The sequence below is a fragment of the Archocentrus centrarchus genome, chromosome 18 (assembly GCF_007364275.1).
Source record: "Archocentrus centrarchus isolate MPI-CPG fArcCen1 chromosome 18, fArcCen1, whole genome shotgun sequence".
NCBI classification, from domain to species: Eukaryota; Metazoa; Chordata; class Actinopteri; order Cichliformes; family Cichlidae; genus Archocentrus; species Archocentrus centrarchus.
The window spans coordinates 5,056,046-5,070,754 of NC_044363.1; the positions used below are offsets into that span (position 1 = coordinate 5,056,046).

General features: G+C 42.2%; 1 protein-coding gene across 1 annotated transcript; it reads left to right on the top strand.

Moving 5' to 3' along the window:
* Nucleotides 1–817: 817 nt before the first annotated feature.
* Nucleotides 818–9,803, top strand: LOC115796746 (flocculation protein FLO11-like). The gene is made up of 4 exons (XM_030753166.1): nucleotides 818–977; nucleotides 3,273–3,434; nucleotides 6,515–6,719; nucleotides 7,061–9,803. Exons 1-4 carry the CDS (start codon nucleotides 833–835, stop codon nucleotides 9,171–9,173), a joined length of 2,625 nt encoding a protein of 874 aa, XP_030609026.1. The 5' UTR covers nucleotides 818–832; the 3' UTR covers nucleotides 9,174–9,803.
* The last annotated feature ends 4,906 nt before the right edge of the window (nucleotides 9,804–14,709 follow it).

A 14,709-nucleotide genomic window follows, 5' to 3' on the forward strand; every position in this document is an offset into this window, starting at 1 on the left:
AATGGGAGTCCGTCCTTCAGAGTCAGGTCTCAGTCAGTGAATTATGTCAGCGACGGTCCTCACAAGGATACAAGTGTAAACACGTGTGTGCGTGACATGGACTGAGTGGCAGCTTTGTGTTACTTGTGCTTTGACTCGGTGCAGCAATGAATATCAAACAGGCCTGTAGTAGTGTGTGTGGGTGTGTGTGTGTCTGTGTGTGTGTGTGTGAGAGAGAGAGATGTCTTGTTGTATATCAATAAACTATTGTTTCATTCTTGTTTTTTCCCCCTCTCTTCAGTTCAGGGCCTCCTATTGGCTGTCATCCCGTCTCCCAGCCGGCGCTCTCCTGCAGCTGCAGCATCAACAGAATTCAGTAGCTGTCACATGAGAGTGGTTTAGGTGGTGCTATTCTGTAGCCTTTAATCGTGCGTGAGTGGTGATAACAGCTCTGGAAGCCCTCGCTCGCCCCTTTTGGATGCAGATGTTCCCGCCTGGTTGTGGTCTTTCTCGGTGATGAGTTCAGTAATTTGCTTTCAGACAGGCAATGCTGAATCTGCCAGGCTAGCAGCTGCTTCGCTGTGAAGTCCTCTACACTTCAGGTGTTTCACCTGTGCTGAAAATGTAGATTATCTTAATTTTGACGGTGTTTGGAGTTACCTGCTAACCAGAAGAACACACACACAAAAGCTGCCTGCTCCAGAAGGGAAGTTCAGCTGGAAAACAGATTACGTAAAAAAATGTAGCTGGGTTGCAACCGGGATTACGCATTAAGCAGCTAACATCCAGTTAGCAGCTTGCGGCGAGCAGGTAGCGGTGGCTCTGGGTTAAGTGTGCGTGAAGCAGGGGTGCGATGGAGTACCACTCCGGTGGCAGCCTGCCCCTGCTGGGGAGACCGCGGTACTGCCCGGGTGCCAATGCTAACGGCGGATACCTGTGTGAGACGGGACACTGCTGCGGAGAGACCGGCTGCTGCACCTACTACTACGAACTCTGGTGTAAGTTCATTTACGGCATTCATGATTTATGCAGTGGTATACAGGATTCAAAGTGCTGTCCCAGCTTCTTTTTACATTCATAAATAGTTGATTTATTTCTAGGCGAGTATTCTTGCTTCCCTGTTGCCATTACACAGCCACATACAGCCTTATAGAAGCCCCTGTATTTAATAATAGTGAAGGCAATTTGCTTATTAAAATATCGTGGTATGCATGAGAGCTAGTCAATTAACTGATTTTTATCAGAAAAAGAACAACAAACCACACCCCTAATAGGACTCCATAAATAATCAGCACATTTTTAAAGGAAATAAATGAGAAAATTAAATATAATTCATATTTTTTTAAAAATCTATTCAGATGATAACACAACCCAGATACTCTACATGAATCAATTATTCAGACTCACATTTTATTAGAGTCAAATCTTTTACAGAAGATGTTCCAGTGGTTTTTGTTTGTTTTTCTAGTGCAAGGTTTGAATTATTTATCTTATCCTGTAACATTTGGTCTACGAATCCTTTTCGAGGCAGTACTTTTGAATTTTTGTCATTTAAAAAACTGAGGTTCATTAATTTTTGCTTATTTTTTAATTATAATTACATTTTTCTGGCTACAAGTAGAAACAGCTTCGGTCCAGGTATAATTTCCGTCCCTCAACACATTTTTCTGCCACTTGTCCTGGTCCAGGTCACAGTCTGCGCAGAGATGCTCCGCCCTTCCTCTCCCTGGCCAAATCCTCCAGCTCTCCGGGGGGCGGGGGGGGGGGGGGGGGGGGGGGGGGGGGGGTAGGGGGATACCAAGACTCCCCAGTATGGTCTGGGTCCACCCAGGGGTCTCATTCCATAACCAAAACACCTCACCTAAAAGGAGTCCAGGAGGCATCCTGGTCAGATGCCTGATCTCTTCAAATGGCTCTTTTTCATTGTGGATTAGTGGCTCTAATCTGTCCATCCAGAGAATACCAAGTTCCTAAAGCCTCGATTATACTCTCTGCCAGTCCACTCAGGCCCATTCAGATCCAAGAGACGTAAATTTCCTCATCAGATGGTGAATACGAGGGACTGTGTGGAATTCTGCCTTTTTTTGGTGACCACATCATCTGTGGAGAATTTACATTCCAGTGCACCGACTATGCATGAGCCCCAGGCGGCAGAAGAAGTGTAACAGGAATGACTACTCGGCTGTTGGGTCTCCAGCCGCCTGGGGCACATGCATAGTCAGTCACAAAGTGTAATTGAGGCTTAACTGTATCAGAGGAAGCTCACCTCTACTGCTTGTATTGGCAGCCTCATTCATTGACTCACTACCCAGAGCTCGTCACCGTAGCTCATAGATAATGGTAGGAATGTAAATCCATCAGTAAATCAACAGCACTCATGCTAAGCTGTCTCTTCATGAAAACTGTATCGGTCCCCTGCTCTCATTAATGAACAAGACCTCATGATACTTAAACTCCTCCACTTGGGGCAGCATCTCCTCCCTGACCCACAGAGAACCAAGGCCTCAATTCTCATCCAAGCCTCCGAGCACTCGGCTGCAAACTGCCCCGGTGTGAACTGGAGACCATTGTGCGATAAAGCCAGCAGAACCACAACATCTGCAAAAAAGCAAGGCGGTCCTCCTCCACCCCGTGACTGCACCTAGAAAGTCTGTCGATAAATATAAACAGATTTGATGGTAAAGGGCACCTCTGAAAGAAGCCCAGCACCTACCAAGAACAAGTCTGACTGCGGTTGTGCATGAATTTCTTTTTGAAATAGTTTCATCACCTGCCACTCTGAGCTGTTCCCAAAATGTTTGAATCTCTCTGCCAACCCCAGTCAAACTTGCTCCTTTAGCCTCTGTACATTTAGTAAATTATTTAAATACAACCTCAGCCGAACAACAACACATGATATAATAATAATAATGATGCATTAGTCTTATATAGCGCTTTTCTAGACACCCAAAGATGCTTTACAATTTCATGCACTATTCATTCACACCTCAATCATACTTGGTGGTGGTAAGCTACTAATGTAGCCACAGCTGCCCTGGGGCAGTCTGACAGAGACGTGGCTGCCAGTTTGCACCTACGCCCTACCACCACCAAACACACAACCGCATTCACACTATGTTACACCATGTCATTATTTGTTGATTTATGTACTACTTTAGTCTTTTATATAACGACATTTAAATGTTTAGTCATGTACAGTAACAGTGAAGAATCTCTGCCTGTTATATTTTCACACTAACAGCTGTTTTATTGTGTGTGTGTGTGTGTGTGTGTGTGTGTGTGTGTGTGTTCAGGGTTCTGGCTGCTGTGGACCGTCCTCATCCTGTTCAGCTGCTGCTGTGCATACCGACACCGTCGAGCCAAACTCAGAGTCCAGCAGCAGCAGAGACAGAGAGAGATCAGCCTCCTGGCCTACCATGGAGCCAACTCCTACCCCTCCTCCATGCTGGACCTCAGTAAGACACTCGAATCTGTGTTTCCTGGATGTTTTCAGTGAAATTAGGGTGTTATGTCAAGGAGGAGGTGTTTACTTTAGGGGTTTTTTTTCTATCCAGACCTCATCACAGACCTCAAGACTTGTCAAAATTGGACGAGAGAGTTTTAAGTTTAGTTAACCTTTTATTCTGTGTGATCCAGACCTCATGTTTTGCTTTAACTGAGAGTCTAAGTGGTCACATATCTTAGTTCAGGCTTCGTTAAAAAGCTCTGTTAAAGCACAGAGGCTGGAAAACTAGAGGTTTACTGGTTTTCTAGGACCCATGGCATTCCTCTCTGGATGAGAGCCGCCTCTAAACTCTACTCACAGCATCAGAACAATGAAGCCTGTTCTTGGTTTTTTTTTTGTGACTGATGCTCAGCTGTCAAGTCGAGTGATGTGCCGCTTTTCTAATTCATGGCCGTGACGACTCAGTGGAAAATTACAGCTTGGAGGCCTTAAAGAGTAATTCCGGTGATTTTCAGAAGAAGTTTGCCTTCTATTATTGTCCTTCTCTAAACTATGGAGTATTATTTTTTTAAAGATTGAAAAGTATTTATTTAATACAGCCACTGTCAGTATCACTTTTAATGGGAAGTTCTGCTGAATACTTTATCTGCATCTTTTACAAATGGACAGTAAATCAAGCTATATACAACAAAATGATTATACATACAGTATGGTGACTTACCAAAATGCGCCCCGTATCAACTCATTTTTTATGCCCATTAGGATTCAGCTATGTGTGCAGTATATTTACCATTGTTTCTTTAATTATTTTAAAAAGATTTTTAATATGTTTTTTGAAATTGAGTAGTAAAATTTAAAGTTACAGTATGTCTCCATATGATGCATCATTCCCACACTTCCCATTCAGGGTCTCTATGAGTGGTTTCCTATGCCTCTTTTCCACTAGTACCTACGTGTCTTGACCGGACTCGACTTGGTTTCCGTCATTTTCCATTACAATTGAGTACCACCTCAGCAAGGTGGCCCAAAATTGCAGTCACACAAACACAATCACTCCAGCTAGCTTCCACTGTATTCTGTCGTCAGCCACCAAGCAAAAAAAAACATCTGCAACATCTGTTAGTGTGTAGACATTTCCCTTGTTGCCAGTTTTCAAAAATGCCGAGTTTGATTCTTGTAAAGGAGTCGCTCTCACTACTCATCTAGTGACATCACTTCCTGGCCAATCAGTGGCGTGCAGTTGACGTCACATTTTTGGCTTGACTTAGCTCATTTGGAATCCTCCCTGCGTAGGTACTGAAAAAGTACCTGGTACGAGGTACTAGCACCTAATGGAAAACCCTAAGAACCCAGTTGAGTTGAGGGAAAAGAGGTATAAGTGAGGCAAGTCCTGCTCTACATTACATCTATATACAAATGCACAAAAAAAATAACAAAATAAATGTTAATTTACTGAAGTCATACTAATGCAGAAATTTCCAAAAACAAGGCTGAATTCTGTACAGTGGGACTGTCAGTAGCAGCAACAGTTACTCAGTCTAAGTAAATCATCTGTCAGGAGATGGTGGCTTATGTTAAAATTGTGGCAACCAACCTAAAATGGCAGAGCTTATTATCAAGCAAAAAATTCTAAGTGTCTGGCTACTTCCAGACAATTATGGTGTCTTCATCACTGGTTCTTTGGACTGGCAGCATGTATCTTGCCTGCATGATACATGTTACATAGACCTCGAGTTTTCTGATACTTTCCAAATCCACACAAAGAGAAATATATCTCTAAACACATTCTGATTGCATCAGGTTGATGTGGCTGATGTTACACAACACCTTTAGAAGCTTCTGATCATCTTTTGAAGAGCTTTTGGTAATAAAGACAAATTCACCTATGACATGCTTTCATTCTCATTGCAGATGTGTTCAGAAAAGTATATCAGTGTTTCCCGCGTGTAGACTTTACTTGGGCAGACTGCCCAGGTGTATATATTTGTATTTTTTCATCCATCTGAAAGAACACAGAACATTTGCTATTGGACAATCCTATTTGGGGCTAACCAGCTAGCTCCCGTCCTTACTGTCTCATGCTTCTCCATGGGTAGGCTGGTTAGATCGCTGCTGTACCAGTCCACGAAGTCTTTCATCTGTCTGGAATCTCTTGTTAAGTGTAAGGTAATGATGTTACAGCGATGTCCAACTCTGTGTTGGCAACATTAGTCTCTGTTCTGCTCTGAAGATCTGCTGCAAACTGGAAAGCCCCTCTGACCGGAACCTGTACCAGGTGAAGAACTCGTTCAGTGTGCAGAGCAGAACAAGATCTACGGTTGCAAACTGGTGTCGCTGGAGTCCTCCAGTGGGAGGAGGAACTTAATGAAGTGGAAGCTAATTATTACTAGGTTCTAGTGGTGCTGTGGTATAATGGTTTACACATTTGTCTAACAGGCAAAAGATCCCATTTCAGTCCTGGAAGGAAACACAAATCCCTTTGGGAATCTAGCATAAAAATCTGCCACATCAAACATGCAGAGCTACTCGCTGTGAAGACCTTTTGGGAATAAAGAAGCAACCAAAAATAACTTTATGTTGCGTGTTGTTAATTAATTTTTATGTTTTGGTAAAGCCATGGTATTTGGTGTCTGTGTGTGCACAAATATAGTGAAATGCTGTGGGAAACACTGCATATGGCCGGGTTAATTCGTTAATATAGGATAAGGTTTGCAGTTCAACTGCCATGTTGGTTTAGACTCTTTAAGATGGCTGCAGGAGAGCGTACTTTTGTTGAGTTTTGTTATTGTATAACCTAGTTTATAAATGTCATCACTGTCAAACCTGCTGAGGTAGTGACCACAGTCAAAAAAACTGTCATGCAGTCCACTTAATTAAATTAACCTTGTCTAACTGCAAAAAACCCAAAACAAAACAAAACAAAAAAAATTGTATGCATGGAGTACACACGCATTGTCAAAGAACGTATTACCACTTTAAAATTGTCATCCAAATAACCGAGTAATAAAGGAATATTTATTGCAGATTGCATCAGATAACACAGGCAAAATTCATTCTGTCTACTTTGTGCTAAACTTCCATCCCTCTTAGGTTTCTTGGCATCCCTGAAGTTGCCTTCCTATGAGGAGGTGGCAGCTCAGCCCTCCACCCCTCCTCCTCCGTACAGCTCTGTGTTCACCACCCCTCGCTATCCGCAACCTCCACGCACCGCCGACCCTCATCTGCTCACTCAGCACGGTCCCCTGCTGCACCGGCCGCACAGTGATGGGCCATCCTCCCTCAGCTCGGACAACAGGTAACACTTATGCTAATGCTATAGGAAGTAGTAGCATCACTATAACTGTTGGCAACACCACAGCAAAAGTAGTAGTAATTATTGCCATGGAACTGGGGATACTTCCTTCATCATTTCTAATATCAAGTATCACTGATACTAATGGTACTACCACAAATAATAGTTATTGCCAGTACTTCTGGTACTACTATTGGTAAAACTACTGAAAACACCATTCAGACTACTTCTGCTGTCACTTATTACTTACTTACTTATTACTGTTTACCTTATGAGTTTAATTCATGCAGCTTTTGTATATCAAATTTAAATCTTACTTAGTAATAACTAAATCTTTCCCATAGCTCAAGTTGTTCCTGTGATTCGTGCTGCCCCTCCTCTCCGTGTAGCTCCTCCCTGTCAGCACCCATCACGTATGAGACTGACACAAGCCACGCATCCACACCAAGCGAAGCCACGCCTCTCACTCTTGACGTCACCATGGAAACCATCTCTGCCGCTGCAACCTGCTTGAAGGTAAACAAGGCGCAGTTTGCTTCTGAGAGGAGGGCCCTTGACGTTGCTGATGCAAACACCACCGGAGCTCATGCACCAGTTGCCATAAACTCATCAGTCCCCAACCAGACTGTTACTGTGGCAGTCGTTACCAGGGCAGCCTCCCCTCAGCCTTCACCCTCGCCTGGTTTTCAGCTCACCCTTCCAGTTGGGACTACATCTCCCATAAAGCAGCAGCTAGACATAGCACCATGTACCCCAATAGTCAGCACCTGTAGCTCAAGTACACTTCCTAGTCCAAATGTTGACACAGCACTCCCCACCATCCAAATAATACATATCGAGGGCCCAGCTAAGGACATGAGGGATCCTGACCCCAAAAATCCTACTCCAACAGCTAGTACTTCTGACTCTTCTATAACCACCACAAAAACACCAGAAACACTCAATTTAACGAGGACTTTTGATACAGTCAGTTCTCCCAATAGCCCAGCCTCAGTACCATCTCCAGATGTTGGAAGAACTTTGTCGCCAGTAGCAGGCTCCACTACTGGTTCCCCAACTCCAAACTCAGATCTTGTGCCAATTCCATTACCTACAAAGCTTACCCAATCTGCAGTCGAAGAACCTACTGAGCTTACCCAGTCTCCAGTTCAAGAACCTACAAAGCTTAGTCAAACTCCAATCCAGGAACCTACAAAGCTTATCCAATCTCTAGAAACTACAAACCTTATACAAGGTCAAGAATTACAAACACCACTTCCAAAGCTTACACAACCTCCAGATCCAGTAACTTCAGACCTTATCCTGCTTCCAAATCCACAACCTAAAGCCACGGTAGTTGCAGATTCATCAATTAATGCCCTTCTCTCTCCAGTGCATACAAATCTTGCCCTAGTTACAGATGCAGCACCCACTTTACCCACACTATGTCAATACCAGAAACTAGAATTATCACCTGGTTTAGGTTTAGTTCAGGTTCCTCCCACCCCAGGGTCAGACTTAGCCCAGCATTTAGGCTCTGCTGCTGTTTCAGCGTCTTGTCTGGATTCAACTGCAGAAACGGATCATTCAGGACATTCTCTCATCCTGTCTCGATCGTCAGAGTTCGACCATTTTCCTTCATTGCCTTTAAATGCCCAGGCAGGTTTTGGTTCTGGTTCTTGTTCTGGATCTGAATCATGCTCTGGTGCTGGTTTGGGATCAGGTCCTCTGTCCACCCTTACACCAGTTCTTACCTTTTCAGCAGAGGTGTCCTCTACTTCCTCTTGCCCAGCCATAACCATAGAGTCTGAATCTTCTTATGCTACTTGTCAGTCACCCCTGGCAAGTCTCTCACCATCCTCATCCCCACCCCTTTCCACTTCTCCTCCTCCTCCTCCTCCCCTAATTCTTCAAGCCCTTTCTTCCACCTCCCTCGCTGCTCCAGCCTTACTCCTGGACCCCCTTACTGCTTTGCACCAGTCTGACAAAGGTGGATCTTCCTCTGGGCATGCATCCTCCCTTTCACCTTCACCTCGTGCTACTCAGTCTCCACCAAAACAGACTCTGTTTTCGCCCTGTGTGGATGTCTTTGAACCAGGACCACCCAGCTGGGAGAATGAGGAAGAGGAACAGGAGGAGAAGGACAATGACGAAGACGAAGATGAGGACATGGAAGCTGATGAAAGCCAATATAGACACCGGCGACTTACAGGTGACTCTGGGATCGAGGTATGCAGGTGTCGGGTAGAGGAGGAAGATGATGAAGAAGAGGAGGAGGAAGAGGAAGGTGGCAGGAAAGGAAGTGGAGGGGAGAGGGATAAAAGAAGTAGTGATACTGATCTCCATGACAGTGTGGACTGCCCTGCAAGAGGTCAGGTGACCACAGAGGAAGGACTTACACTGTGTACTCCGACCACCACCACAACACCAACATCAGAGGATAGCGGCGAAGTCGTCATTGTCATGGAGACGGTGTGACTGACAGAAACAGGCAGGTTAAACTATTCACCATCCAGACAAGAGTTCAACAGGAACTGATTGATAGTGTTTACCCTTAAATCTTTCAGTAACTGGAGAGGTTTTAGATAAATGTCATTTTGATTGTGGATAAAATAGGTCCCACTAATAGGTATGCACAAATTTTAGATGGTTGACTTGAGAGTTTCTTGAAATCTGAGATGCATTGTAAATGGGTCATTGTGCCAAGTTTCAACATGTACAAGTACAAGAGAGATTTTTACTCTGATACCATGTAAGGTTGGAAAAGGTTTAGGGACTACCACACTGCAGAACTGTTGTCAGCTATGTGTAAAATGTCTTTAAAAAATCTGAGCCCCATCTCACTAATTTTAAAAATATCTGCCCATCTATTATTACTTCATGTTGGAGAGTTGCCTATTTATGAAGAAAATCTAAATCTCTAAAAAAGATTATGAAGCACTACCTGATGCACGCTGTTGTGAAGGATCTGCACATCCATTCATTGACGTTCTCAGTTACTGGAAATGGTCTATGTAAAGTGGGAGTTAAACCCTGAGGTATAAGTGATCAATGATAATAAATACCCTAAACCTAAATGCTACCCCTAGGGTATTAAAATTTCTATTTTTTTTTTTAATTTCTATTTTTTTTTAGCTTTTGAAAATGGTTCTTCTGATTTTGGAGAGTCAGAGGACAAAAACATATGACACCTTACAAACTAACATAAAAACAAAAAAGTAGTTTTTCTTTCTTCAAAACATTTAGAGTTAGGATTTGGGTCAGACCTATCCTTAACCCTGTGAATGCAGGATTCATTGTTTTGAGGTTGATCCACACCAGCTCAGCTGATCCAGTGACGTTCACAAGCCATCATAAATGCTGAATTAAGACTGCACAGATTGTCGCTGTAGATTGCATCACACCCCTCACAGAAATGATGTTTTCCACCATTAATAAAAAAATGAGGAACTTAAAATAGTTAGACGGTAGCCGGTAATACCTCGCTCATCTTGGGTGATGACGTAGGTTTGGCAGTGTGCTGGGGACAAATTGGCTGCTTTGGAATTGAAGAGAGGCTGATGTAGGAGGATGATTCACGCTGACTGACAGCGGGAAGGCTGATTCATTCATTAAGCGGACGTTTTTGATGAAGAAGTCTGTCAGGAGGGCGGAATAAGGTGGGTCGGTTTTTTTTTTCAGATTTCTCTTGATGTGTTTGTTGCATCTTGAGTCTTTGTGGAAGATTTTCAGGGTGGACGCGATCAGCAGGCTTCCTGTGCGTTGGCCATTCAGCAGAGAAAAGCTCTTACATAAATAAACGCAAACAATGGGCACTTTTAGAGAGAAACAAAGCACCAAACACAACAGAGACAGAACGCGTCATGTTTCCCGTCTTCTTTGGTTCTTTATGAGTTTGAGGCCAGATGAAACAATACTTCTAAACAATAAAATTTTGTTTACACTTCATGCACCTCTCATTCATAGACAACTCTCCTTTATCTGGACAAAATGGGATAAAGTAAATTTACTCCAATCCAAGTTTCACTAACAAATCAAGATTTTTCAATGCCTTAGAAATTACAGTAGCCCCAAAATCTGGCTAGAGCTGAAGTTTATTTTTTGGCACTTAGTACCAATTGATGTTTCATGCACAATTCACGTAATAGACTTGTCAATATTGATATTTTGTGACAAAAAAGACTTGAAAAGGTAGAGTATATTTTGTCAATGACAGAGTAATGTTTGCATAGTAATGGCTGGTGTAATTCAAGTCACCTTAGAGTCTGAAATTAGTGAAAAGCAATATTTTTCATCAGCAAGAGTCTGTGTGTAAATAGCCCCAGAGGGAACTGCAGAATAAATGCTTCTGAAAGGATTTATATTTGGAATGCATCATCATTGATTGTAAAATTTGTAAAGTTTGGATTTCAACTGACATTCAAGCAATTTCTGCCCACCTTTGTCTGTCTGTCTGTGTTTTTTTTTTTATTACACCTTGAATATTTTTACCCTACAGCAACAGAATAATTGTGCAGTTTTAAAGAAACAAGCCATTTCCAACACGCTTGATGGAGGTTTGCCATCACACATTTGTGAGACTTTGTGTGTTAGTGTATAACATCAAGTCAGAATGCATACAATTTTTTAAAAAATCTATCCATATATATATATATATATATATATATATATATATATATATATATATATATATATATATATATATATAAAATATACTGTCACTTTGTTATCTTGTGTTGTAGCATTGTAGCGTATAGGTTCTTTAAACTGAACTGGTTGGAGCACAAAGGTGAGATGATCTGCTCCCACAAAGTGCACTTGTTTTTGCAGCTGTTAATGTAAGTTGCATTTGAAAGTTTCACAGATGTGCATTGAATTTGCAGTGTGTTGGAAACTGTGTTGCTCCAGTAAGTGAAATAGTGCACAGTAGTGTTATCAGATTGTATTGGCAGGTGAATGCTTAAACCAGAACTCTTAAAGGTCAGAAAGTTTAAATGTTGCCTAAGAAAGCAAAGACATGGGAGCTTTCAGGTCCCCATGGTGCAGGGTTCACCTGATGATATATTAACTCAGCCTTCTCAAATGGGCAGACGCTCAGTCTGCTGGACTGATCCTTAAACCCTGTGTCCATGCTGCATTACAACATGTACTTCATGTACTTCACGTACAACTTTCTTGACAGAGGTATCCATACGGATGCTCAAAATGTACAACACCGACATGGACAGAAGCAATGGCCCACCATACAAAGGACATGGCGGAGCAGTCTGTTTTGGTAGCCAACGTACACAAGACTGGATTTATACTTGGCTCAGTGTGCAGACATCTGGTTTTGAACTCGAACTTCTGTGAGCTTGAATGGATTCATCTTATGGACTGAGATCAAGTTGTTTGCGGAGGCTGACAGACCTTCTCCAGAAAGTTCAAGGGTGATAATGAGCCGTTGATGTTGTGGTTAATGTTGTTATTGATGGTGTTTGGTTTTTTTATTTGTTTTTTTTTTTTTCGTGTTTACCTGAACTAATAAGGTTGTATATCTCCATGGTTACAGAGTGCTATTTCTACTTGACAACTGTTACTACATAGCATTAGCTAGAGCTGTACTTGCTCTGTGTGTGTGAACTTTTGACCAGAATGACTGGAGAAATGTTGTCTGAAATCTATCTGTAGTCCAGGTTCCCAAAGGTTGTGCAGCCCTTAGATCACCCTCACAAAAGTAGAATTCTCTCAGGCCTCAGTCACACAATCCTCAAGACCAGTTGGTGAACCCTGGCAAGCTCTGGTCACTAGGGGAAAATATGTATTCCCCAACCGGTTAGTGAGTGATTCCTGGAGGTAGCAGGGTCAATTCGCTCGCAAACAGGGTGCTACACCAAAAATCTCCTTGTGATCTTGGTCACTAGCAGATTGCCGCAGTTGCCTGTAGTTTGCATGGGAGAACCAGACTTGTCTGCAAATCGTCGCGAGCTACTTGCTGAGCGGTTGTGAAACTCTGAAGAGTGCAATGCAAACCTGAATGAGAAACCATTCACCTTCAAACTAAAAGTTGCGTCTTTCCACTGAAACTTTTACTCTGGAGGCAAATGGTCTCCGTTTCCAGTTTGCGCCATACTCTTCAAATTTAACACCACTCAGCAAGTAGTTGGTAAGTGTCTGAAGACAAGTCAGTGTCTTCCATGAAAACTGCAATGATGGCAAGGTTCTGATCAATTGGAAGGAGGTTTTTGGTGCAACTCCATATACCTCTTTGTGACAAATTTCTCAGCAACCACCTACCAACTAGTTGGGGAATACGGACTTTTTCCTGGCAACTGGTGGTTATTGGGGGTCACTGAGTGGTCTTCAGGGTTGAGTGAATGATTCTTTAGCAATTGATTTCACAGTGAATACCAGTTACCACTCTTAACTGGTTGGGGAATACAAATTTTTTTCCTTGCAACCAGTGGTTTCCAGGTGGGCCTCAGCCAGTCTTTAGGCTTGTGTGATTGGGTTCCTAAGAGTTCTTTAGAGTTTAGAGTTTTTACTGAAGCGCTTGACAGCAAACATGGCAACAGTTCTCTTTGGGATTTGGGGGGTAAAGGCTTTGACCTGATCACTGATAAAAATCTTGTACCCAGTCTCTCTGAATGTGAGGGTAATTTTAGAGATGGATAACTTTTGGAAACTCCTTTCTCTGTGTCTTTCTGTTGGATTTAAATAAGAATTTTCTTTTCATCACATGTTAAAAATAGTTCTCTTGCACCAAACAGTTTCACATTTACTGGCTTCACATTGACAGATCGAATGTTTTATTTCAAATTTTCAGCTTAAAAAGAGACAATATTCAAGCATTTATAATCCCCCCATTCTCTTGCTCTATACAAATGAGGTAATTCCTTCTCTTCTCACCCTGACATCACTTGCCCATTGGTGAACCGCTGAAATGGCTTTATTATTAGATCATAAAAAAAGACTGACATAGTCACTGTATCATTATTCTGTAGTTCCTGAATCAAATTTCAAAGCACCTATTTATAATGCCATGCCATCTTGTTTTTTTTTGTTTTTTTTGCTCATCCAGCTGAAGGACTGGTGAGCTAATGCCAGTAGTGAGGCATCCGTTGTCCATTCACAGTTCACAAGAATCTCTACTCTTTCTAGAGTGTTAATCAAATTTTAATTATCATCTAATGGGTCTTCACCCAAACTATGCTCACGGTCAAGGTCACGTTTGCTATTTTAAAGGTAAAAACCTGTGAAATGTGATGGATCAAAAGCCAGATGAGCTACTACATCATTGACATTCTGGTTGGAGTCAGAAGAGACCATGTTCATTTAATTTTTGGAAAAAATGTATGCCTGTTGGATGATTAAGTGAAGGTCGTGGGTGGTTATTGCAAGCAAAACTCTGTCTTATCATCATAACTTCTTATCAGGATTGCTAATGGTGGAGGCTATAAATGGAAGCCCATCCTGTGATCCTGCAGCAGGAGCTATGTTGAGGCAGTGAATCATGTATTAATTTTGGGGGTGACCTGTTCTTTTTTGTAAAACTGCCCACTTCCTTCCCTAACAAAAGCCTAAATTCAGAACTGAAGCCTGATGACCAAATGTTTGGTCACGGAAAATCAGTCAGCAATGGGTCATACGGAGTTGTACCCTGTTACAGGAGTTATTTCACCCGGTGAAACAAACATTAAACACGACTCCAATCAATTTAGATTTGGAACAACCAAATTTCTATATTTGTGGCCCTCTGATTAACTTTTACTTGTTTCACGAGGCGACTGTAAGCAACTTCACCTGTGATGTGTAACAAAATAATTAAATTTACTAAAACTGTTGTTGTTCCTTCTTTGTACAAGTCTGTCTAAAGGATGTTACTCTGTTCTCGTAGTCTCTTCTGTCCTTCCTGTATGCATGAGGTTTCTGTCGGTGAAGTCAATGGAAGCACAGAAGAGATTGGTTGTTAAAACCCCTTAATATTACAATGACAACGAAGCTAATTAGTAGTAATACTAAATGAATAGCTAGT

Excerpts from the sequence above, each read along its gene's own strand:
- LOC115796746 (XM_030753166.1), top strand. The coding sequence starts at position 833 with ATGGAGTACCACTCCGGTGGCAGCCTGCCCCTGCTGGGGAGACCGCGG. Across the intron at positions 3,435-6,514 it reads CTCCTCCATGCTGGACCTCA|GTTTCTTGGCATCCCTGAAG; the intron begins GTAAGACACTCG and ends CATCCCTCTTAG. Across the intron at positions 6,720-7,060 it reads TCCCTCAGCTCGGACAACAG|CTCAAGTTGTTCCTGTGATT; the intron begins GTAACACTTATG and ends TCTTTCCCATAG.